This window comes from Coenobita brevimanus, chromosome 25, assembly GCF_032717465.1.
Source record: "Coenobita brevimanus isolate Jiangsu-jjx chromosome 25, ASM3271746v2, whole genome shotgun sequence".
Taxonomy (NCBI): domain Eukaryota; kingdom Metazoa; phylum Arthropoda; class Malacostraca; order Decapoda; family Coenobitidae; genus Coenobita; species Coenobita brevimanus.
This window is the reverse complement of record NC_136978.1, coordinates 7595970-7620824: the sequence shown is the minus strand read 5'-3', so window position 1 is coordinate 7620824 and position 24855 is coordinate 7595970. Positions and strand designations below refer to the sequence as shown.

The following is a 24855-nucleotide window of genomic DNA, read 5'->3' as shown; positions in this document are numbered from 1 at the left end:
ATCCCTTCCTTCATGTATCATCAACACTTAACCTCATTTTCCCTGCTTATTGTCTCATGCTTCCCTCACATGGCCTCCATTATTGTTAGTTACCCGTTTAATGCTTTTTCCGTCCCATTTTTTATGATTATTCATTTTTACTTGTTTCAGCCTATTTCCTCCTCTAATCTTCTTTATCTGTACCCCATGCCCCTTATTCTTCCTTGTCCTGTCACTGTTAAGTCTATGATTCTTTGAATTCAGTCTCCATCTCTCCATTCTTCGTTTACTGATCTTTACTTTGTTCTTCCTGTTCGCTCCTAAATACTAGCATCATATTTTGTAACCCTCTGAGTCACCTTTCCTATCCTTCTCTCCTGCTTCATTAATCTTCACCTCCCCATCTGTTTCTTTTCTTATTCTTTCCTCACCTGTGTAACTTCTTTGTCTGTGGTCTTTTAATTCCTCTCTTCCTCTCTTCTCTCCTGGTTCATGCATCTTCTCCTCTCTTCCTTCTTGCTGCTTCTGCCCTCATTCTTTTGTTAGTTAGATTTATACTTCAGCCTGTAATCCCTTAAATTATCTCATATCCATCCTTGCAATTTACATCCACATTCCTTCCTTTATACTTTTCCTTCTTATTCTTTCCTCCCACTTCGAGGCTAGTATCTTCCTCATCTCTCTCTCTCTCTCTCAGAATAGCACTTTCCCTTTGTTTACCTTTTTTCCCTTTCTCCCCATTTCTTTATCCTCACCTAAAATAGCACCTTCCCCATATCTCTGTCTTTTTCACTTTCATTCTGCCACCTGGTCCATACTACCAGTATATTACTTCTAAAATCCAAGCATGCTAACCCACTAACATCCAGGGTTGTATCCAGTTCCTTTTTCCTTTTTTCCCCAGTTACTTGTTTTCTTCCTGTCTTTTGTGAAAACTAGCAGCATTCTTAACTTCAGTTCCCTCCTGAAGTTTCACTATCCATGCATGAACTTTCCCGTTCCCTCCTATCCCCCCCTCTGTGCCTTGCAACCCAAGTACTCCATTTCATTTAACCTCATTTCACAATTTAAATACTTAAATATTTTCCTCCAGGCAGTGACATGAGAACATCTAAAATTTATTAATATTATGGTATCTCTTTCAGAATTAATATTTAAATTAGTACTGTACTTAAACTTTAACTTGTTAAAAACTAATGTATTTTTAAGGCCATAAGATTATTGTTCTTTAATATATAGCATGTATTAATACCATGATAAGTGTTAAATCATGGAACCTTGAAAACTATTAGCCAGTTAAGCACAGTCCTATTTTTAAAATGGACGCATTGAAATTTGTTAAAAATTAATTACAGTACTGTACCTGTATCTCCAGTTTACCTAGCATGTCTGTGTATCGATATTCTAGCATTTGTTAAACTGTTGTAGTATAAATTCTGTTGTTGAAATATTGTAAAATATCTCTTATTGTTTACCACTAGAAGATTTCTTATACTAAACTAGTATTATAGTAGAATTTAAATTAAATATCCACTCATGTCAGTTTGCATTTGCAACTTCAAAGTTCAAACATCCTGAAGTACCTGTATGTTATCAGGTTTCATTTCTGTTATCCTTTAAGACAAACACTAATCCCTGTTTGCCCTCCCCAGAGTTCAACTTTGAGGGATTCTCGAAGGACGTGTGTCGCAGCATGATTGCGATGCTGGATGTGGACCGGTCAGGCAAGCTGGGACTACAGGAGTTCCTTCAGCTTTGGACTGACATCAGGGTCTGGAAGGTGAGAGAGAGAGAGCTTCCATGATATCATAACTCCTGATCCAGTGAAATTCCTAAGTTAACCTATGGTTCATTTAATTCTCTGTATTTAGCTTCAGCAGATATATGTCATACTTTTAAAAAGGAGCAGCTTGAAATTATTCCACCATTTTCATTTATTCGGTTCATACATCCTAAGGTGACTTTAACATCATATGTATTCCACTCAGTCTCATTGGTTGTTTAATTTATCTCACCTTGTACCAAATTAAATGCATTATCATCTTCATTTTCATTATTATCACTTTCACCACCATTAACATCAGAATAATAATATAAGAAAATACTTCATATTGCAATACTGTACATACAAAGCTCTGCCTATTATTATCATTGTAACCATGTTCATCCTTCATATCACAAGACCTGTAATAATAATGCATCACGAGAAGAAAATGCTACATGATACCTACAAAACACTCTGCTTCTGCACATAAACAGAATTCCTTCAAGATCTATGACAAGGACAACTCCGGTGAGCTGTGTTCCTTCGAGCTGCGGCAGGCCCTCAACTCTGCTGGATACCGACTCAACAACCATGTGTGCAATGCACTCATGCTGCGTTACGGTGACCGCGAGGGCAAGATCTCCTTTGATGACTACATCATGTGCGCAGTGAAGCTGAAGACCATGATGGGTAGGTGACGTAGAGTAACATGGATGTGGGATTGGCAGGTAAGTGGGTAGGGTAAAATAGAGTAAGGTGAGTAGGGCAGAACAGGGCGAGATGGGAAAATAGGCAGGGCTGGAGAGGGTGAGGTGAGTTTGTGGGCAGAGTAAGTCAGGATGAGGTTGGTAAGTGGATAGAGTTGGATGTTGAGTTGTGGAAAGGGCAGTATGGGTACAGAGGATTTGGCAGTATGAGACAGTGTGGGTAAGTGAGGACAGAGCAGAGCAAGCAAGGCAGGTGAGTGAGTGGGAGGGATTTGAGCAGGACTGGTGATGTGAGGAACAATCCTAGGTAGGGCAGGGTTGTATAGAACAGAGGATGCATATTGGGGGAATGTCCAAAAACTGTAACATTTTTTTCTCTGTAATGTGCTTTAGTCGGTAGTGAGTGTTTTTATGAGTCAGAGTTTTCAGTTTATGTCTGTCTGTCTGCTTGATGCCACATCTTATGTTGGATGACCTCAATGAAAGGACCCTCAGACATATATGTGTATACTTACAACCCTTCATGCCATAATGCACCACTGTACCTTTTTGCAGTCCCCCTACCTTTTTCATTCACTTAGTTCTCAGTTTCCTTTTTTTTTTTTTTTTTTTTTTTCCTTTCTTTCTTTTGTATAAATATATATATTGCCAGATGCCTTAATCCTGTAAGTGGTAGCCACTACAAATCGCCTCCATGTTGCTCTGTCCCCCGCCATTTATCTGCCCAGCTTCCAGCTCACACCCCCCTCTCTCATATCCCTCCATCTCATCCTTGGCCTCCTTGTCCCTATCCCCCCCCTCCACCTCACATACACTCTCCTTGTCAGTCTCTCACTCTCCATCCTCTCCACATGGCCAAACCACCTTAATATGTTTCTCCTAACACTTCCTATCAATTCACATCAACACCACAACACTCCTTCACTTCCTCATTTGTCAGTCTGTCTCTCCATGTGACTCCACATGCTCCTCTCAAATAACTCGTTCCACTGCTCTCACTCTTGACTTTTGTCCCTCCATCAGGGTCCAAGCTTCACTTCCGTATGTTAGAGTTGGTATCACAATACTGTCATGTAGTAACTTTTTCACTTTTGTATAAATATATATATTGCCAGATGCCTTAATCCTGTAAGTGGTAGCCACTACAAATCGCCTCCATGTTGCTCTGTCCCCCGCCATTTATCTGCCCAGCTTCCAGCTCACACCCCCCTCTCTCATATCCCTCCATCTCATCCTTGGCCTCCTTGTCCCTATCCCCCCCCTCCACCTCACATACACTCTCCTTGTCAGTCTCTCACTCTCCATCCTCTCCACATGGCCAAACCACCTTAATATGTTTCTCCTAACACTTCCTATCAATTCACATCAACACCACAACACTCCTTCACTTCCTCATTTGTCAGTCTGTCTCTCCATGTGACTCCACATGCTCCTCTCAAATAACTCGTTCCACTGCTCTCACTCTTGACTTTTGTCCCTCCATCAGGGTCCAAGCTTCACTTCCGTATGTTAGAGTTGGTATCACAATACTGTCATGTAGTAACTTTTTCACTTCCAAGCACACTTCCCTGTTTCTTATCACTGCTTTCAAGGAACCAGCAATCTTTCTTCCCTGCTGCACCCTTGCAAGCAGTTCACCCTTTAAACTTCCATCGTTACTCATCACACTGTCCAAGTACAGTACTTAAACGTACTCACATTCTCCATATCCTCCCAATCCAATCTCACTGTACCTTCACTGACTTTCCCTCATTCGAAGACCATCACTTTACTCTTCCCTACATTCACCTTTAAATTCCTTTTCTTACACACTCTCCCAAACTTATCCACCAAGCCTTGCAGCTCCCCTTCATCTTCACTTAACGCACAGTATCTTCAGGAAACAACGGTACAGGGAGTTTCCAAACACTGCCCTCTCTCACTAGGGCGGCTCCAACATCCACTGCCCCACCTTGTAGTGTATCTCTTTTATAACCCCATCCATGTACAGACTGAACAACCATGGAGACATGACACATCCTTGTTTCAATCCAACCTTCAAATAGAAAAATTCACTCATATATATATATATATATATATATATATATATCCATCCAATCCTACATTGTCCCATGAGGAGCGTAGAAGCCCAGGGCTAGGCAAGTTGGTCCTGACATTTAAGATGAGAGTGACCAGCCTCACTGATCCCTGAGTGGCACACACACACACACACACACACACACACACATACGTACGTACGTACGTCCGGAGAGAGCAGACGTCCCAGCCATCGCTGCTAACCTTAAGTAGTTTCAGGAATTTTGTCTGTCCTGTCTCCTAAGGTCTTGTTTTAAATTTAAAATAATGAAAGTTAATAGACTACCAAAAATGTAAAGATTTATTGGCTAGAGTATACATGAATGTTTGTAGTTTTTTTCGGTAACAGCTATTTTGGTACTTAACCAACATCAAACATGGCTGAAAATGTAAACAATGAGGGACTCGAATTTCAAGGATTTGATACAAATACCAATGTCATGGACCTGGTTAAAACATTAATTATGAGATTTAGTGAACTTGAAAAGAAAGTAGAGAATCTAGTGATAAAGGATGTGTCTGAAAATACGGAAACTACCATACAGAGTCTGATCCAATCCAATGAAACAGCGAATGAAGAGATTAGAAATTTGAAGCGTGAAAATGTTGAATTGAGGAGGAAACTAGAAGAGAGTACTAATAAAACGGAGAAGGTGAGTAGTGTATTAGAAGAGCATAAGGCAAAGTGGGCACACGTAGAAGAAGAACAGAAAGAAGTGGTCAGCTTAAGAGAGATCATCCAGGAAGAAAGGGAAATGAACAAGAAAAAAATGGAAGAAAATGTAGTGAAAATACTGAAGAAAAAAGAGAAAACAGTGAGAGAAACTGTAGAAAGGAACAGATGTGTGGTAGTATTTGGAAACAGGGAAGAGGAAGAAAAGGTTAGGTTTGTAAGACTCGAGAGAGACACGAGCTTGTTGAGAGGAATATTAGGCAAGATTGACCCCGAAGGAGACAAGTGGGTAAAAGAAATTGAGGAAGTAAGGAGGATATGGCCCTATAAGGAAGGGGAAACAAGACCAATGAGAGTCAAGTTTACATCAGAAAGTGTAATAAATGAGATACTTAAAGTGACCTGGAAATTAAGCAAAGAGGCGGGGATGGAAAATATTATAATAAGAAAAGATCTGAATGAAGAAGAAAGAGAAGTTTTAAAATCATTAAAGGAAGAAGTAAAGGAAAAAATGATAAGAGGACAGAAGAATGTAATACTTTTTTTTGGAGAGTATTGGATATGAAAGTAAGGAAGTGGTATTTAAGGAAATAGAAGTGAAGGAAAGATCAGAAGTTGAGGAAGTGGTACGGACAGAGAGTAGGAGAGAAGAGGGTATTAAAAATGTCAAAAATAAATTGAAGGTGATATATACTAATGTTGATGGTTTCATATCGACAAGGATCGAAATTAACGATTTCTTGAGAGAACATGAACCTGTTGTCATGTGCTTTGTAGAGACCAAATTAAGAGAAGATATCGATGTTCATTTGGGAGATGGTAAATACAAACTGTGGAGAAAAGACAGAAAAGAAAAAAAGGGAGGAGGAGTGATGATAGCAGTGAAGAACAACATAAATGTAGATACTGTGGAAACAGGAGAAGGCAGGGCTGAAGTGATATATATGAAATTAGAAACTGGAGAGAATGTTAAGAGAGATATGGCGGTAGTGTATGTTCCCCCAAAGACGAGAGCATGGAAGGATGACGAATACCATGAGATGTTGTCAGATATGGCTAGCTATTTGCAAAAAATAATTGAGAAAAGCAATAATATAATTTTGGTGGGTGACTTTAACTGTAAAGAGGTGAAATGGGAGGAATGGTACTCGGGAGGCAGCGAGGATTCGTGGGGCACTATGTTATTAAATATAATAATGAATAATGTGATGACGCAATGGGTCAAAGAAGAGACACGGTTTCGAGGTGAGGACACACCAGCAAGGTTAGATTTACTGTTCACCAAAGAACCCGATGTAATAGAATCATTAAAATATCTCTCGTCCTTTAGGAAAAAGTGATCATGTGGTCATTGAGTTACAGATGTCAATAGGGAACATCGAGCCAAGAGACAAGCTTCATAGACAGGGAAGATACAACTTTGGGAAAGCAAATTTTACAGGATTGAGAAACTTTTTTGAAAATGCAGATTGGAGAAAATTCAGAGAAACAAGAGAGATACAGAGGAAGTGGGATATCTTTCTAGACCTCTATAATTTGGGAGTGGAAAAATTTGTACCAAGAGTAAGAGGGAAAGAAAACAGGAAAAAGGAGTGTTTTAATAGAAGGTGTATGATAGCAAAAAAAGAGAGAGATAAGGCGTGGAACACTTGAAGAAAGAGAGATAGCAACAGAACAAAGGAAGAATATAAAAGAACAAGAAATGAATACACAAGAATACGTAGAGAAGAAGAAAGGAATTTTGAAAAAGGTATAATAGACAAATGCAAGGATGAACCCAAACTGTTTTATAGATTTGTTAATGGCAAACTGAAACAAAAGGAAGGAATCACCAAATTGAAAGTAGAAGGAGAGGTCTTTAAGGATGTGGCAATGCAAGCAGAAATAATGAACAAACGTTTCCAGTCAGTTTTCACTAAAGAAAAGGAGCTTGTGGAAAGGGAGGGAGTGATTAGAAATGTTCCGGTGATAATAGATACAAAAGTGGAGGTACAGGAAGTGTATAAATTACTGGAAACTCAAGATGTAAGGAAAGCCCCAGGACCTGATGGAATTTCTAATTAGGTACTGAAGGAATGCAGAGAACAACTGGCGGATAAAATTCACAGTTTAATCGTATGCTCACTGGAAGGGGAAAGTGCCACAAGAATGGAAGAGGGCAAATGTGGTACCAATTTACAAGGGAGGAAACAGGGAAGAACCCCTGAATTATAGACCAGTGTCTCTAACCAGCATGGTCGCAAATTTGTGTGAGAGAATCCTGAAAGATAGATGGATAAAATATCTGGAAGAAATGAATATTTTGGCTGAATGTCAGTTTGGATTCAGAAGTAGAAGGTCATGTGTTTCTAACTTGTTGAGCTCTTACTCAAGAGCGATTGACATGGTACAGGAGAGAGATGGTTGGGTGGATTGTGTGTACTTAGAGAAGGCCTTTGACAAGGTACCTCATAAGAGACTAATGTGGAAACTAGAATATATAGGAGGACTGAAGGGGAAACTTCTGGAATGGATGAGAGACTTTTTGAGAGACAGACAAATGAGGACAGTAATAAAGGATAGGATGTCTGGATGGAGGGAAGTAACAATTGGAGTCCCTCAAGGCTCGGTGTTGGCGTCAGTAATGTTCCTGATTTACGTAAATGATATGGTAGATGGAGTGAACAGTTATGCAAGTCTGTTTGCTGATGATGTAAAGATCTTGAGGAAGGTAGAGGTTGAGGAGGATTGTAAAATACTGCAGGAGGATTTGGATAGGATACACAATTGGAGCCAGACGTGGGAAGTGAAATTTAATGTAGAGAAATGTAAAATATTGGAAATGGGTAAAAGTACCAGGAGGCCATCCCTGAATTATTTGTTGGGTAATGAATTAATCACAAAAAGGACAGAAGAGAAAGATTTGGCAGTGCTGGTCCAAGATAGTTTGTCACCAGAAAAGCACATTAACAAGATAGTTGGAGAGACTTATAAACTCTTGACTAACATAAGAGTAGCATTTCATTATATGGATGAGGAGATGATGAAAAAATTGATAGTGGCCATGATCCACCCCAGGTTAGAATATGCAGCGGTAGTGTGGTCCCCACACAAAAAGAAAGATATAAACAAGATTGAGAGAATACAAAGAACAGCAACCAAGATGGTCCCCAGTCTGACAGACCTGTCATACAGAGAGAGGCTGGAAAAACTGGATTTGCCTTCCTTAGAGGAAAGGAGAAAAAGGTTAGACATGATTGCAGTGTTCAGGACCATGGTGGGAGTAGATAAAATTGACAAAGAAGATCTGTTTGTATGGGATAAGAGAGCAACAAGAGGACATGGAATGAAATTGAAAAAGTCAAGCTGCTTGAAGGATATCAAGAAATATAGCTTTCCTTACAGAAGTATAGACTTATGGAATAGCCTGGACAAAGAGATCGTCCAGTCTAAAAACTTAAATGAGTTTAAAGCTAAATTTGACTTATTGAGAAACAGCGACGGAAACCCACGAGCATAGTACATTCCGTGTATATCACAATTAGGTCTATTAGGTAAATACTTAAATATTTGGAACAACTTAGACAAAGAGGTGGTGCATGAGAAAAACATTCATGTGTGTAAAGGTAGACTTGATAAATGTGGATATGGAGACAGGACAACACGAGCATTGCTCAATTCCTGTATACTACAAATAGGTAAATACACACACACACACACACACACACACACACACACACACACACACACACACATACACACACACACACACACACACCTTGGTTCCAATTAATGCGCCTAAATAGTGGATGCACGAGTGTGCGCTGTTTGATATCGCACTAATTGATACCCATACCTTATAGGGAAAAATTCATTTGGTGGATGAGTGACTCCAACTTTGGAGGTTAAACTTTTAAACTGATAATTACCCTAGTACTTGATAATAGTATACGTACCAGATTGCTTTGATATCATACGAGAGTGGCTGATAGTGTTATTTTTTAGTATATTGTGAGTTATTGTGATAAAATACAAGTGACGTAGTGATATTTTTATGATGATCAGCGAAGTCACGGGCTAAGCGCATTAACTAGCAAACATTTATGTGTTTGCAAACAGTGCAGCTGTGCTATGAAATGACTAATAAATGATATATCGATAAGTTTGATAAAAGTAAGTGGTAATAAAAGTCATTCATGAAGTTTTATAAACTGTTCTTTGACAAATTGGAGAAAAAGACACCAATGTGGGACACAGTGAGTATTGACATTTCGCCTCATGGCTTCCTCAGAATGCAGTTACTGAATATACACCACATTTCTTGTATATATAGCAGAAGGCAGGGGGGGGGGTGAGATATTGGCTAGGGATGGTAGGGGGGGCAGATAGTGTAAGGAATATGAGGTCCCAGAGGAAACGGATTGCAGATCATGGCACAAGGATGGAGAGAAAGAAAAGAAACAATGGACAGGTGAAGTGGGAAGTCCTTAGGGAAAGAGAAGGAATGTTGGGTAAGGAAATAGAGGTCACAAGGGGAAAGGGACTGCCAATCCCAGCACGGTGTGTGTGTGTGTGTGTGTGTGTGTGTGTGTGTGTGATTTGTATCTAAATGTCAAAGTGTGTGTGTGTATTTACCTAATTGTGATGTACAGGAAATGAGCTACTCTCGTTGGGTCCCGTCTCTATTTCTCAATAAGTCAAATTTAGCTTTAAACTCATTTAAGTTTTTAGACTGGACGATCTCTTTGTCCAGGTTATTCCACAGGTCTATACATCTATAAGGAAAACTATATTTCTTGATATCCTTCAAGCAGCTTGGCTTCCTCAGTTTCATCCCGTGTCCTCTTGTTACTCTCTTATCCCATAAAAAAAGATCTTCTTTGTCAATTTTGTCTACTCCCATCATGGTCCTGAACACTGCAATCATGTCGCCTCTCTTTCTCCTTTCTTCTAAGGAAGGCAAATCCAGCTTTTCCAGCCTCTCTCTGTACGACAGATCTGCCAGACTGGGGACCATCTTGGTTGCTGTTCTTTGTATTCTCTCAGTCTTGTTTATATCTTTCTTTTTGTGTGGGGACCACACTACTGTTGCATATTCCAGCCTGGGGCGAATCATGGCCACTATCAATTTTTTCATCATCTCCTCATCCATATAATGAAAAACTACTCTTATATTAGTCAGGAGTTTATACGTCTCTCTAACTGTCTTGTTAATGTGTTTTTCAGGTGTCAAACTGTTCTGGACCAGCACACCCAAATCTTTCTCTTCTCTCGCTTTTGTGATTGGTTCATTACCCATCAAATAATTCAATGATGGCCTCTTGGTACTTTTACCCATTTCCAATATTTTACATTTCTTTGCATTGAATTTCATTTCCCACATCCGGTTCCATTCGTGTATCCTATCCAGATCCTCCTGCAGCATTTTGCAATCCTCCTCGACCTCTACCTTCCTCATGATCTTTGCATCATCAGCAAACAGACTTGCATAACTGTTCACTCCATCTACCATATCATTTACGTAAATCAGGAACATTACTGGCGCCAACACCGAGCCCTGTGGGACTTCACTTGTTACTTCCCTCCATCCAGACATCTTATCCTTTCTTACTGTCCTCATTTGTCTGTCTCTCAAAAAGTCTCTCATCCATTATAGGAGGTTCCCCTTCAGTCCTCCTATATGCTCTAGTTTCCACATTAGTCTCTTATGGGGTACCTTGTCAAAGGCCATCTCCAAATCTAAATACACACAATCCACCCAACCTTCTCTTTCCTGAAGCACGTCAATCGCTCTTGAGTAAAAACTCAACAAGTTGGAAACACATGACCTTCCACTTCTAAATCCAAACTATCAGCCAAAATATTCATCTCTTCCAGATATTTTATCCATCTATGTTTCAGAATTCTTTCACACAATTTTGCGACCATGCTGGTTAGGGACACTGGTCTATAATTCAGGGGTTCTTCCTTGTTTCCTCCCTTAAAAATTGGTACCACATTTGCCATCTTCCAGTCTTGAGGCACTTTCCCCTCTTCCAGAGAACACACAATCAAACTGTGAATCTTATCTGCCAGTTGTTCTCTGCATTCCTTCAGTACCCAATTAGCGATTCCATCTAGTCCTGGGGCTTTCCTTACATCTTGAGTTTCCATTAGTTTATACACTTCCTGTACTTCCACTTTTATATCTTTTATCACTACATTTCTAGTCACTACCTCTGCTTCCACAAACTCCTTTTCATTATTGAAAACTGACTGGAAACATTTGTTCATTATTTCTGCTTGCATTGTCGCATCCTTATAGACCTCTCCTTCTTCTTTCAGTTTGGTGATTCCTTCCTTTTGTTTCAGTTTGCCATTAACAAATCTATAAAACAGTTTGGGTTCATCCTTACATTTGTGTATTATACCTTTTTCAAAATTCCCCTCTTCTTCTCTGCGTATTCTTATGTATTCATTTCCAGTTCTTTTATATCCTTCCTTTGTTCTGTTGTTACCTCTCTTTCTCCAATTGTTCCACGCCTTGTGTCTCTCTTTTTTTATGCTATCATACACCTTTTATTAAACCACTCTTTTTTTCCTGTTTTCTTTCCCCTTTACTCTTGGCACAAATTTTTCCACTCCTGAATTATACCGGTCTAGAAAAATATCCCACTTCCTTTGTATCTCTGTTGTTTCTCTGAATTTTCTCCAATCTGCATTTTCAAAAAATGTTCTCAGTCCTGTAAAGTTTGCTTTCCCAAAGTTGTACCTTCCCTGCCTATAAAGCTCGTCTCTTGGCTCCACGTTCCCTGTTATCATCTGGAACTCAATGACCACATGATCACTTTTTCCAATAGGACACTGATATTTCAAGGATTCTATTACATCGGGTTCTTTGGTAAACAGTAAGTCCAGTCTTGCTGGTGTGTCCTCACCTCAGAACCTTGTCTCTTCTTTAACCCATTGCATCATCACATTGATCATTGCTATATTTAATAATGTAGTGCCCCACGAATCCTCGCTGCCTTCTGAGTCCCATTCCTCCTAGTTCACCTCTTTACAATTGAAGTCACCCATTAAAATTATATTGCTGCTTTTCTCAATCAGTTTCTGTAAATAACATGCCATGTCTGACAGCATTTCCTGGTATTCATCATCACTCCATGCTCTTGTCTTAGGGGGAACATACACTACTGCCATATCTTGCTTGTTATTCTCTCCCGTTTCTAATTTCATATTTATCACTTCGGCCCTGCCTTCTCCCATTTCCACGGTTTCTACATTTATGTTGTTCTTCACTGCTATCATCACTCCTCCTCCGGTTTTTTCTTTTCTGTCTCTTCTCCACAGTTTGTATTTACCATCTCCCATATGAACATCAATATCTTCTCTTAACTTGGTCTCTACAAAGCACATAACGTCAGGTTCATGTATCCTTAAAAGATCGTTGATTTCTAACCTTGCCGATGTTAAACCATCAACGTTAGTATATGCCACCTTCCAATGATTTTTGATGTTTTCTGTACCCTCTTTTCTCCTTCTCTCCACCAGTACCACTTCCTTAACATCTGATCCATGACTCTCCAATAAAACACTGTCTTCTCTTTCTCCATTCTCTGTTCATTTTTTACCTTTGCTTCCTTTACTAAGTCCTTTATTTTAGCTCTTTCTTCCTCATTTGCATCTCTCCTTATCCAAACATTTTTAAACCCTTCCTTATCCAATAGTTTCCATGTTCTACTGATAATTTCGTTAACTGTTGCTTGGGACTTAAACTTTACCTTCAATGGCCTTGCCCCTCCTTCCTTGTACTTTCCCAACCTAAACACCTCTTCAATCTCTTCTTGAGCTTCGTTGTTTTCCTCCATGACTGTTGATATTATTTCTTTAACCGTACTCAGTTCTCTTTCTCTGTCTGATCTTATTATCATACATTTTTCTTTAACTCCTGAAATTATTATACATTTTTTCTTATCTGCTACATCTCTAACTAAAGATTCTTTACTTCTCAACACCCTAACCACTTCCCTCTCCACTTTTTCCTTGCTTTGTTGGTGTGTGTGTGTGTGTGTGTGTGTGTGTGTGTGTGTGTGTGTGTGTGTGTGTGTGTGTGTGTGTGTGCTCAAGTGATGTATATGTGGGCACAAAGCTGGGTGAAGAGAGGGGATGAGGATGAATGGGAAGGAAGGAGGGGCGATGTTTTGAATTTAGGAGTGGTATGAGGAAGCTATCCTATTGACAGTATATTTAGCCACAGGATTTGACAGGTGATAAGATCCCCTGTTCTTTTCAGAGGTATTGGAACATGCTATAACAGCTACCTCCAGACATTTACTTCTTTTTAAGCCTGCTTCATTGTACAAAATTTTTGCATTTTCCCATTTCATTACATGACCTGTATTAAATGTGTGAGCTGCACATCTGTTGTTTGTGTTGTACCAGGTCAATGCTTACTTGTGTTCTTTTATTCTCTCTTCCAAAGCTTGCCCTGTTTCACCTATGTAGACCTTATCATTTGCTGTACTTGGATTGGATTAAACACCTCTCTCACCTGCGTTGCTGGTTCGTACCTTGGGTCAGACCAGATCATTCACAGTCTGAGGTGTCTTAAAAGCTACCTCAGTTACTGAATTTCTTACAAACCGTGCAGTGTTGTTGCTCGTATTGTTATTTGGGCTGGATTATGCATGTCACATCACTACTTCTCCAGTTGTTGCCAGTTCCCTGATAGCCCTGGCATGTTTTCTGGCTCTGGATAACATGTGTTTTGGATACTTCAGTTTAGAGAATGTGCTATCTGTGTACTGGAATTCCTCTTTCAGTTGATCTTCACAGCAAATCTTCAAGTCTCCGAGGTAGTGTGTTATGGGTGGAATAATAGTGAATAAGGTCATGCCTATTTGTGGCTTTCCTATACAGTTTAAATGCCAGCTTATTGTCAGTCCTAATGAACAGGGCATCCAGGAAGGGCAAGCTTCTTCCTCAAGGGAATACTGAATTGATGGTTCCACTTCATTGTTTATAGTGAAATGTCTTGGTGCAATGATCAAGATGTCGGTGACATACCGCAGCCACGTGACGGTGTTCAGGATGAACCGTTTGTATTCTGAGGAAGCCATGAGGTGAAATGTCAATATACACCAAGTCCCTCATCAGTGTGTCTTTCTTGAAGTTTTATAAAGTTTGTAATGATTTTCCTCACATCACTATTGTTTCGTTAGTCAGACATAAACTGGAATAACACAGTAAATCATACGAGACTGGTTAGTTTTTTTTTTTTTTAATTATTATTATTGTAATTACTGTATTGTGATGAGGTAATGTGGCAGTAACCCTACTTTGTATGAAAAAATCTTGTGGTTTGGTGGAAATTTCCACCTCGCTGGGCTGTTTCCCGCTTCAGACAGTCAAAAGACACCTTGTTTTCTCTCAAATCGTTTTCCTGGCAGGGCATACCTACAGACATGCGGTTTGTTGCAAACGATAGTAGAAAGATGGAATTTTGCCTGACAAAAATTTTAGCTCATAAGATAAAGGATAAGTGGGTTAAAACATGAGTTGAACACACACAAATTTTTTCTTATTTCTTCCTCACTGAGCACCTACAGTAGGCTGTTGTCATGGCTGCTGCAGCCAAAGGGTTAAGGCATCTACAGCAGCCAAGATTTGGCTGATCCACATCATGGAAAGCTCTCCAGGTGTTTCTGATGTTGCTGGCATCGGTGTAACCTCCTCTTGTCTCGCCTCGTGTAATGTAATGTGTCCTCGTTAGATGCTGCAATAATCACATCCCCTGTTGTGGTGGCTTCACCAGCATTATTAAATTCAGATGTTGTGGATATTTAGAGACAGCCCGCTCTATTTGAGAATTGTGCCATTTGAGCACGCACTAATTTGGACTAAGGTTTATATTTAAAAAAAAAAAAAAAAAAAAAAAAAAAAAAAAAAAAATGTGTTTTATGCTAGGTACCCCTGAAGGGCTAAGGTGTTGCCCCTGGGTAGAGGACTTTGGTTTGGAGCGTGTAGCATTTTGTGACCGGTTGCCCTTCCTGGTGTCTACCAGTGACCCTTGGGTGGATTTGATCCTCTGACCCTTTGGTCAGAGCGGAGTGCTCTAACCCACTGAGCCACGGCAGCTACAAGGTTTATATATATATATGTTATATAATTATACAGGTATACCCCAGTTTAATGATCTGATTGATCAGGTAAAACCCCCTCGTTAGGCAGGGTATTGTATATTGGGGTACTTTTAACACGTATTTCAATGTGGACCGTTTGCCAGCCTCGGGTTTCCCCCCAAACCAAGTCCAAAACCTACCCAGATGAGCCAAAAAACAGGTTTAAAGGCAATCTAAATGGCCTAACAGCTGTCAAGGAAGCTAACCTAAGCCTAAAACCTGTAAATAAGTCACTAAAACCAACAAATAAAGCCTAAAAATCATAAGGAATAGGTTAAAAAATATCAGACACCTCTCATCACTTCTTGTAAGTCCATGTCCAGTCCTGGTCATCATCCTTGCTATCCCCCCTGAGGCTAGGGGACATGTGGTGCTCCCCAACACTCAATCCTCCTCCTCAAAGCTCTCAAACCCGATCTCCAGGAGAGGGTCAGAGGTGGGTGGTTATGGAGTGCGATGTGATGACTAAGGTGGAGGCATGGAGTGCGATGCAATGACTCAGGCAGAGGCGATGGGGTGTGATGCAATGGCTCAGGCGGTGGTGATGAGGTGCGATGCAATGGCTCTGGGGGTGGTGATAGAGTGCGATGCGATGACAGAGGAGGTGGTGAGGGAGTCAGCTGTGATGACCGGTGAGGTGGCGAGGGAAACTGCTGCAATGAATGGTGAGGTAGCGATGGAGACAGTTGCAGTGCTTCACGTCATGGCAAGGCCGTGGTGTGGGAGATGGAGGCTGGAACGAGGAAGGCAGCAATGGAGTGGCAGAATGCCTTAGTGGAGACACAGGCAACACAGGAAATGAGGATCGGCTGAAATTTAGGTCTAGCACAGTGGGCCAAGCACGTCCTCGGCGGGAGGTGTCCCTCGGTGTTTCTCCGCTGGTTGAAGGTTGGGGAGATGCTCTGCTGGTTGAAGATTGGGGAGATGCTCAGCTGGTTGAAGGTTGGGGAGATGCTCTGCTGGTTGAAGGCTGAGATGCCCTGCTCGTCGAGGGCTGGGAATATCCTGTTGACTTGCTGGTGTGGTGGGGGTCTGCATGAAGAAGGCTGTGATTGTAGTCTGCCTGGCTGCCCTCTTCTCCTCCAGCATCGTCTTGTAGACTTTCATCCCCTCCTCGAGCTGATTAGCTGTGTCTCTGCTTCGTCCTGGGAGGGGGTTGTGTGTCTGCGTAAGGTCAATTATCTCGTTCAGCTTCGTGAGCATCTCCTCTAGGATTTTGATGTTCAGAGCTCGGACCTCAGGCACAACCGCTTCCTCCTGGTGTGCCCGCTGGATCTCTTTAGTGAGGAGCTCTTTGTTGCTGAGCTCCTCCCTGTGGCTCTCAAGATCCTCCTCCACATCATCCTCATTAACTACCCTGAAGCCCGCCTCGTGCACAATTCGACTATGTCCTGCTGCACATGCTGGACAGGCGGAGCTTGCATGCCCTCGGGGAATCCAGTGAAGGTGTGCATACACTTTTGTCACAGCTTCCGCCACCCACTATTCATTGTTGCCTGGCTAACCTCACTCCACGCTGCAGTGATATTCTCTAGGGCATGGCATATGTTGTAGCCCTTCCAAAACTGCTGCACTGTTGTCCTGTCATCACTGTCACAGGTCCTTACCAACTGCTGCATCGTGCGGTGGAAGTAATAAGCCTTAAAGGCAGCAATCACTGCTTGGTCCATCAGCTGCAACAAGGAGATGGTGTTGGGGGGCAGGAACACCACCTCATTATTGCTGGTTCATTCCTTCATTGCGGGAGGGTGGCTAGGCTCGTTGTCCACCACCACGAGAAATCAGTTCGCCAAATTTTCACATGAGGCGTACCTCTTCAGCACATGAGAGAGGTACGAGTGGAGATATGATGAACAGATATCTGAAGTCAGTCGGGCCTTCTTGTTTGACATCCAGATAACCCCAAGGGTTTCCTTAAAATACCCCGCCAGAGCCCTGGGGTTCTCGGAGTGGTAGACAAGGAGTGGCTTCAACTTCAGGTCGCCTTCGGCATTGTCCCCCAGCAGGAGTGTCAGCCGGCCCTTTGAGGGCTTGAATCCTGGCGTAGACCTTTCTTCCATTGCAGCATATGTCTTGGATGACATTCTCTTCCAAAAGAGCCCAGTCTCATCAGAATTCAAGACCTGCTTCGCACTGTAGCTACCCTCCTCGATGATGCATTTCAGTTCGTTAGGAAACACTGCGCTACCATCATATCTGCACTCACCGCCTCACTGTACATCTTCACGTGGTAGAGGTTTGCTCGCATCTTGAACAGGTCAAACCACCCTTGGCTTGCCTTAAAGGTTTCACTTTGTATTCACATCCCGCCTGACCTTTATTTCGTCCCATAGCGAGAGAGCCATAGTGCATATTATAGCCTGGCTCATGGGTGCCTTGTGCCGATTCTGATCCTCCACCCATGTGCACAGAATCCTTTCCAGCTCCTCCATTGCAGGTTCTCGTTGGCGGGTGATACAGGAGTCGGATAAGGTTGCAACCTCCCCAGCAGCAGCCTTAATGGCCTCCTTCTTCTTGATGATGGTGGAGACAGTCGAGTGGGCCAGGTGGAGATCCGATGCGATAGCACACGCACCTGTGCCTTTGTCGTGGTGCTTAAGAATTTCCAATTTGACCTCTAGTGACAGTCTTACGCACACGCTTTGCGGGAACATCACCAGCATCACCATTAGCAGGCCGCTTAACATCACAACTAGGGCCTCCACTAGCACCACCACTAGTCCCACCACGTGCAGCACCCTTACCAGACACAATATCACACTCCACACACGATTAGTATCACTGCTCTGCGTACGGCACTGCTCGAACACAGTTACGATGCACTGCGATAGCAGCTTGCGTAATGTTTGTGGTGCAGCACGATGCGTGGTGGGTGAGCGTAACGGAGATCCTCACTCTGAGATGGCCAGTGTAAGAAGAGCAATATGGGTGAGCGTAGGTTGAGCGATGGCTGTGGGGCCTGCGTGAGCGTTTCTGCACATTCTGGGAGGTGGGCGGGCTCAGCTGGCCGCGGGAATGTGCACGATTCAAAGTATTGGCCCATCGTCTGTGGACGCGACATTAGAGGACTCATTATTAAACCAGGGCTCTGCCATCAGATATCGGTGCGTGGTGGTACAATATTTGTACCCCCATCGCTAAGCCGGGGTATCTCATTTAGGGGTATCATATATCGGGGCATTACTGTATAATATATATATATATATATATACAGTACCCTCGCATCCAACACGGTAATATTGTCGTGCATGGGTCCCATGTTGGACCAAAAACGTGTTGGACAAACAACAGAGCTTATGGGGAAAAATGAATTATGTCAGCAACCCTAGGAAAAGTCACCCTAAATACCTACCATATACCTATACATATATTGGTACTACTGTAATTATGATAAGTGATACTGTGCTATGAATGATAACTAACCTTTTAGGATAGTGTTGGTGGGCTTGCTGGGAATGGAAGGTGGTATCCAAGGCTGTAGGTAGACCTACTGGGTCCCCGGAGGTTGGCTGCTGGCGTCACTAGCGGGTAATGGCTGCTGCTCCTCCTCAGCCTCCCTCATAAATCCTTCGAAATCACACTCAGAATCACTATCTTCGTCCACAGCCATGGAAGGTCCTGCTTCTGCCTGTCCTAGCACTCTGCAAGCCTTCACTGCTGCCAGGATCTTGTCATGGTTTTTTATTATGGTCCTCACGTTGGCTTCATTCATGTCATAGGCCTTGGCAGTATCCACTTTCCTCTCCCCTGTCTTCTTCATCTTGATGCTTTCTTGCTTGGTGGCCTGAGGGGGGGTGCCGCCGCTTCTTGGGGTTCTCCTAAGGCTTCCTAGGCATCATGAGCAGAGTAAAATGCAGTAACAAGGGCAGAAAATGCAGCAAGAAAAAAGCACCTTCCAATGCAAATTATTCGACTGAGTGGCATTGTGGAGGGAGAAATTTAAACAAAACATCGTGTGAGAGCAGAAGCGTTTTTTATTGGGCGACATCACGATCACCTCACGATAGTGGGCGGGGGAGGCTACTTGATCGGAAGTTTTTATTGGCTGTCAGCATCACGGGAACGTCCAGTATAACCATGTTGGACCAGGGGTGATCGTGCTAGAGGCGAACTCTGCGGATTTCGCCCACTTCTCAGAGCTCTGTCCGTGTTATGCTAATGCACCCGTGTTACAGTAATTAAACTGAATTAAATCTTACTGATTATTGCTTTCCGTGCTGGACACGAATCGTGCTGGACTGACGCGTGTTGGACACGAGGGTACTGTATATATATATATATATATCATCATCAGCAGCAGCAGCAGCCGTTTGAGTATCCACTGCAGGACCGGCCTATCCCGACTGAAGTCAGGACGATACAGCCAATGTATCTCTACCAAGTGGCTTAGGCTGTCTAGTAGAGATTGTAAGTAGGGTGAGAAGTGCTTGTTAGTGTAATTGTAGTGTTGGAGTGGCTTTGGATGTGTGTGTAGCCTGTGAACCAAATGTAATCGGCCCGTGCAAACCGACTGGGTGCAAGCATACTTTACAGTAAACGACACTGGTTCAACCACAGAATCCCTGGTGTCCGCCAATGCAGTACGTGGCCAGGTGAACACTCCCAAAGTTTATTACCCTGGCGGGGTGCGAACCCTGGTCCACCCGTGTACGAAACGCACACTCTACCACTGTACCACAGAGGCTCCATATACAGTATATATATATATATATATATATATATATATATATATATATCCATCCATTGCCAGACACCACAATCCCGCAAAGGGTGGCCATTTGACACTCAGTTGGTTGTTTTACAGGGAGGGGCACCAACCCTCCACCAACCCACTTGTTGACACGTAGGGAGCACGTATGGTTTGGTTATATGGTTACCACCCAGCGTTGTAAATGGTTTTTTGGCTTACAAGAAACCATTTGGCTTGTCACTCAATGTAAAGCCACCTGTAAAGGAAGGAAAAGGAATAAGAAGTGACAGGAAAGATGGCAGAATAGGAAGAGAGGAGGGCAGGCACAGAAAAAGAATGATAAAAGCTAACGAAGTAGGCAGCACTACATCAAGTGAGTGGATGATGGTCGCCATATATATATATATATATATATATATATATATATATATATATGTATATATATATATATATATATATATATATATATATATATATATATATATGTATGTATGTATGTATATACAGTATATATCATCTCATCTCATCAGCCGTTTGAGTGTCCACTGTAGGACTGGCCTATCCCGACCGAAGTGGAGACAATACAGCCAATGTCTCTCTACCTAGTGGCTTAGGCTGTTGGTAGAGATTGTATGTAGGGTGAGAAGTGCTTGGAAGTGTAATTGTAGTGTTGGAGTGGCTTTGGATGTGTGTGTAGTCTGTGAACCAAGTGTAATTGTCCTGCGTCAGCCAATTGGTGCAATTATACTGTACTTTATTGTATGCAACACTGCTTCAACCACAGCACCCCTTATGTCCACCAAGCAGTACGTGGCCAGAAGAACGCTCCCAAAGTTTATTACTCTGGCGGGGCGTGAACCCTCGTTCTTCAGTGTACGAAAATGCACACTTTACCAATGTACCACAGAGGCCCCATATATATATATATATATATATATATATATATATATATATATATATATATATATATATATTTATTTATTTATATATGCTGGGTTTTTAATACAACAGTAGATTAGAGAACTATGTAAAGGAAGATGATATTTAGGATTGGTCTGAAAGGTGAATATAGGATTGGGATGTGACTTGTTTGGACTGGGGTGTGAGGTGGGTAAAGTGCATGTCCATCCATTCATCATCCAAACCTATGTTGCCCTTTGAGGAGCATAGGAGCCTGGGGCTGGGCATGTTGGTCCTGACATTTAAGATGAGAGTGACCTGCCTCACTCATCCCTGAGTGGCATTACACGAGCAATAAACAACCCCAACCATCCCTTTGATATAAACCTGCACAGGTTCAATCCAATTGGAGCACCTTAATTACCCACTAAACCACCAGACACCATAATTTGGTTGTATGGTTACCACCCAGCATAGTAAATGGTTTCCTGGTGTCCAGGAAACATGTAAGTTAGTTAATTATGTTGAAATTTGTCAGAAAAGAATTAATTGGTTTCTGTAACCTGCCTTAAGGGAGGATTGGCAAGAGGATGAGTTGGTAAGGAAAGACAGTACAATATACTATAGTTAATTTGTTTTTCATATATTATGGGGCAACACTGGATTAGATGATGAATGAATGAAAATAGAAATATATATGGAAAATGGACCTGCGGGACATAAAAGAAGGATCAGATGGCACTTGTAGAAAGAGTACTAGAAATTTGTAAGTAAATGATGACTCTGATATTGACTATGATGTTTAGTTTAGAAGTCTTCTGAATGTGATTTGGTGTGTGTTGCATGACTTTCATCACAAAGAAATTGGTACAGTAGTCTCAAAAGCTTTACAATCAGATATTGATCAGATGGCAGTAATTTATCTTGCAGGTGTTTCAAAATGCTTTATACCAGTAATTGCTGATGTCATGAAAAAATTAAGTAAATACAGACCTCATTATATCAATATTTTTATCTGGTTCTTATAACTAATTCCAGCAAGTATAATAACTAATATTGTTTTACCCTCTGTCATTAGGCAACATCTGGACTTGAAGATTGAGTCACTACATTTGACTTATTGGCCAGTTATTATGCTCTTGAAACTGCTGGTCATAACTAGTCACATTCAGATTTCAAACCCCAATAGTTTGCAGGTATGGTGAGGCAACAACTTATGTGTGCTAATTTTCAGCACTCCAGTATGATGCAAGCTGATGGTAATGGGTTAATATATCAGACAAGATAGTTTTATAAGCCATTTGATGCATTGTTATTTGGCAGAGAGAGATATGTACCATAACTTCATAAAAGCCATCTGAGCAGTATTAATTGCACAGTATAGAGATTGTGTTTACCATAATTGTGCTTTCCATCTTCCCCACCCCCCCTTATCCCCTGTCTCCACATCTAGTTGGTATACTTATTATGTTCATTGTAACCCTTTTCACCTTAACGCAGGATACATTAGATATTAACAATTTTATCTAAGTCTTCATTTTGCAGTATGATTATATTTTACAGGTCTGCAGTATTTACAATTTATTAATGGTGCATATATCATTAATCAAGAGACTGAAAAATATGACACCTGTATTAATCCCATAACAGAAGTTCTGTATTTATAAGTATAGTACTGTATTCCATTTATTCTTACTTGTATTGATTTGTCTTTTAGCATTTATATTTTTCTTGGATTAGCTTTGCAGCTCTTATAATTATATTTTTAGCTGTTTTTGTTTGTGTTTGGCTTGCAGATGGTTAGACTTACAAGACGGACATTGAACGATATGTAAATGATTGTATGGCTCATTTCACTGGGCATGCTGTTGATAGTTCCATACTTCTCTTCATTATTTCTGGATCCTACTTTTCTTTCATTATTTCTGTATCCTACTTCTCTTTCATTATTTCTGGATCCTTCATCTCTTTCATTATTTCTGGATCCTTTCTCTCTCATTATTTCTGGATTGTACTTCTCTTTCATTATTTCTGGATTCTACATTTCTTTCATTATTTCAGATTCTACTTCTCTTTCATTATTTCTGGATCCTACTTCTCTTCCATTATATCTGGTTCCTACTTCTCTTTTATTTCTGGATCCAACTTCTTTTTCATTTGTGGATCCCTTTTCTCTCATTATTTCTGGATCCTGCGTCACTCCATCTTTAGGGGTGAAAAAAAGATCACGATGATTATTGACAATTATGTTTTGTTCTTTTGCTGCGTTTATTCTGTATTGGTGGGCTGAGACTTGGCCTGACATAACCCTGCCGCCCTTGCCACCACCACAGGCTTGGAGGACGACCCAGAGAAGCTACAGGAGTTCTATGATGAGCTATTGGCTGATCAGGAGGAGGGGCAGGAAGAGGAGGAAGAGGAGCAGGAAGAATAGAGAGCGTAATTGAAAGAACTGAACCATGAAAGCTTATGTAAAGATAAATTTCTTAGTGCATGCAAGGGTCAAATTAAGCAACTTCTTCCTGATAGAAAAGCTGTTAACCCATGTATACTGTATATATACATATGTATGTATTAGATCCCCAGTGTAAGGTACATAGATATCAGTATTGGCCAGACAAAAGATGTAAGAATCAGGAAACCTAATAAGTAGCAGATCTTAACTTTGGCTGCCTAGTTCTGGTGATGGACAAAAATGGCTGCTAGAGTCAGTGAAGTTGGCTTGTTTTGACGCTAAAGACTTAGAGAGCAAAAGTTCTCGGGCTTGGTTTAAGGTGCACCAGACTAATATTATTTCTGTCGTTTCACAGCTTTTTCAGGTTCTTGTTGGGGATGCTGCTGTCTTTTTGTTTTTCACTTCACGGCTTGTTGGAATTAATGGCCATCTGTGTAGACTGCTGATGTTACTGACAATCCCACTAACTTGTCCTAAACACTCACTGAATGACTTTCCTGTTAACACTGCATCCAAAACAGTCACTAACATGATTTGGCATTTTTGCAATTTTTACCTCTTACTTTCTTGGACCTGGTGTATTGTGCATTAATTGCAAATTACATAAACATCAGATAAGTCTTATACTGACAAAAATGAAGGTATTTTGTATCATGCTTCTTCAGATTCATAGACAGTATGTACAGGATTATTTTTTTGAGTGAAGTGACATTAAGATTTTTTTATAAAAGAAAAATTTGACAGTGACCAGTGACCACATTTTTTAGAGAATTGACACAAATCCAGTAGTATTAATCCCATCAGCTTAAGTATGTAATTTTCATTCATGCTATCACCAGATGTCCTTATTCAGTGTAGGAGAGAATTTTTGAACTAGAGAGGTTTGATATAGCATTACGCTTTACTGCTGTGATGCTCTCTTATCATCATCATCATCCAATCCTACGTTGCCCCATTAGGAGCATAGGAGCCTGGGGCTAGGCAAGTTGGGCCTGACATTTAAGATGAGAGTGACCAGCCTCAGTCATACCTGAGTGGCATTACATGAACAGTAACCCCAACCACCCGTTGGATATAAACCTTCACAGGCTCAATCTGATTGGAGCGCCACAATTACCCACAAAACCACTAGGTGCCATAATTTGGTTATATGGTTACCACCCAGCATAGTGCAGTAAATGGTTTCCTGATGTACAGGAAACCATTTGGCTTGTCACTCAGTGTAGAGTTACCCACAGGCAGAAGAAACAGGTAAGAATGAAGGAAGGAAAGACAAAAGAGAGAGTGTAAAGTCACTTGTAGGCAGAAGGATGAGGAAAGAATGAAGAAAATCATCTGGTAGCAGCAAGAGTACAGTATAAATAACCTCATGTGACTGAGAAGGTTAACTGGAGTTAACTGGTATAGCAACTGAAAATACATATCCTCCTCAGTTTCAAGCATATGTTCCTTGTGTGGCATTGTGTAT

The 24855-nt window shown here is 41.3% G+C and overlaps 1 protein-coding gene across 1 annotated transcript in view; it reads left to right on the top strand.

Annotated features, from left to right (window-relative positions):
• The window catches only part of LOC145393857 (calpain-A-like), a 214627-nt gene that overhangs the window by 183715 nt on the left and 6057 nt on the right, over positions 1–24855 (top strand). The window contains exons 33-35 of the mRNA XM_080267913.1: positions 1632–1759; positions 2239–2434; positions 23266–23403. Coding sequence (XP_080124039.1) covers positions 1632–1759; positions 2239–2434; positions 23266–23366 — 425 coding nt within the window. The 3' untranslated portion in view covers positions 23367–23403. The remainder of the gene's footprint in view (positions 1–1631; positions 1760–2238; positions 2435–23265; positions 23404–24855) is intronic.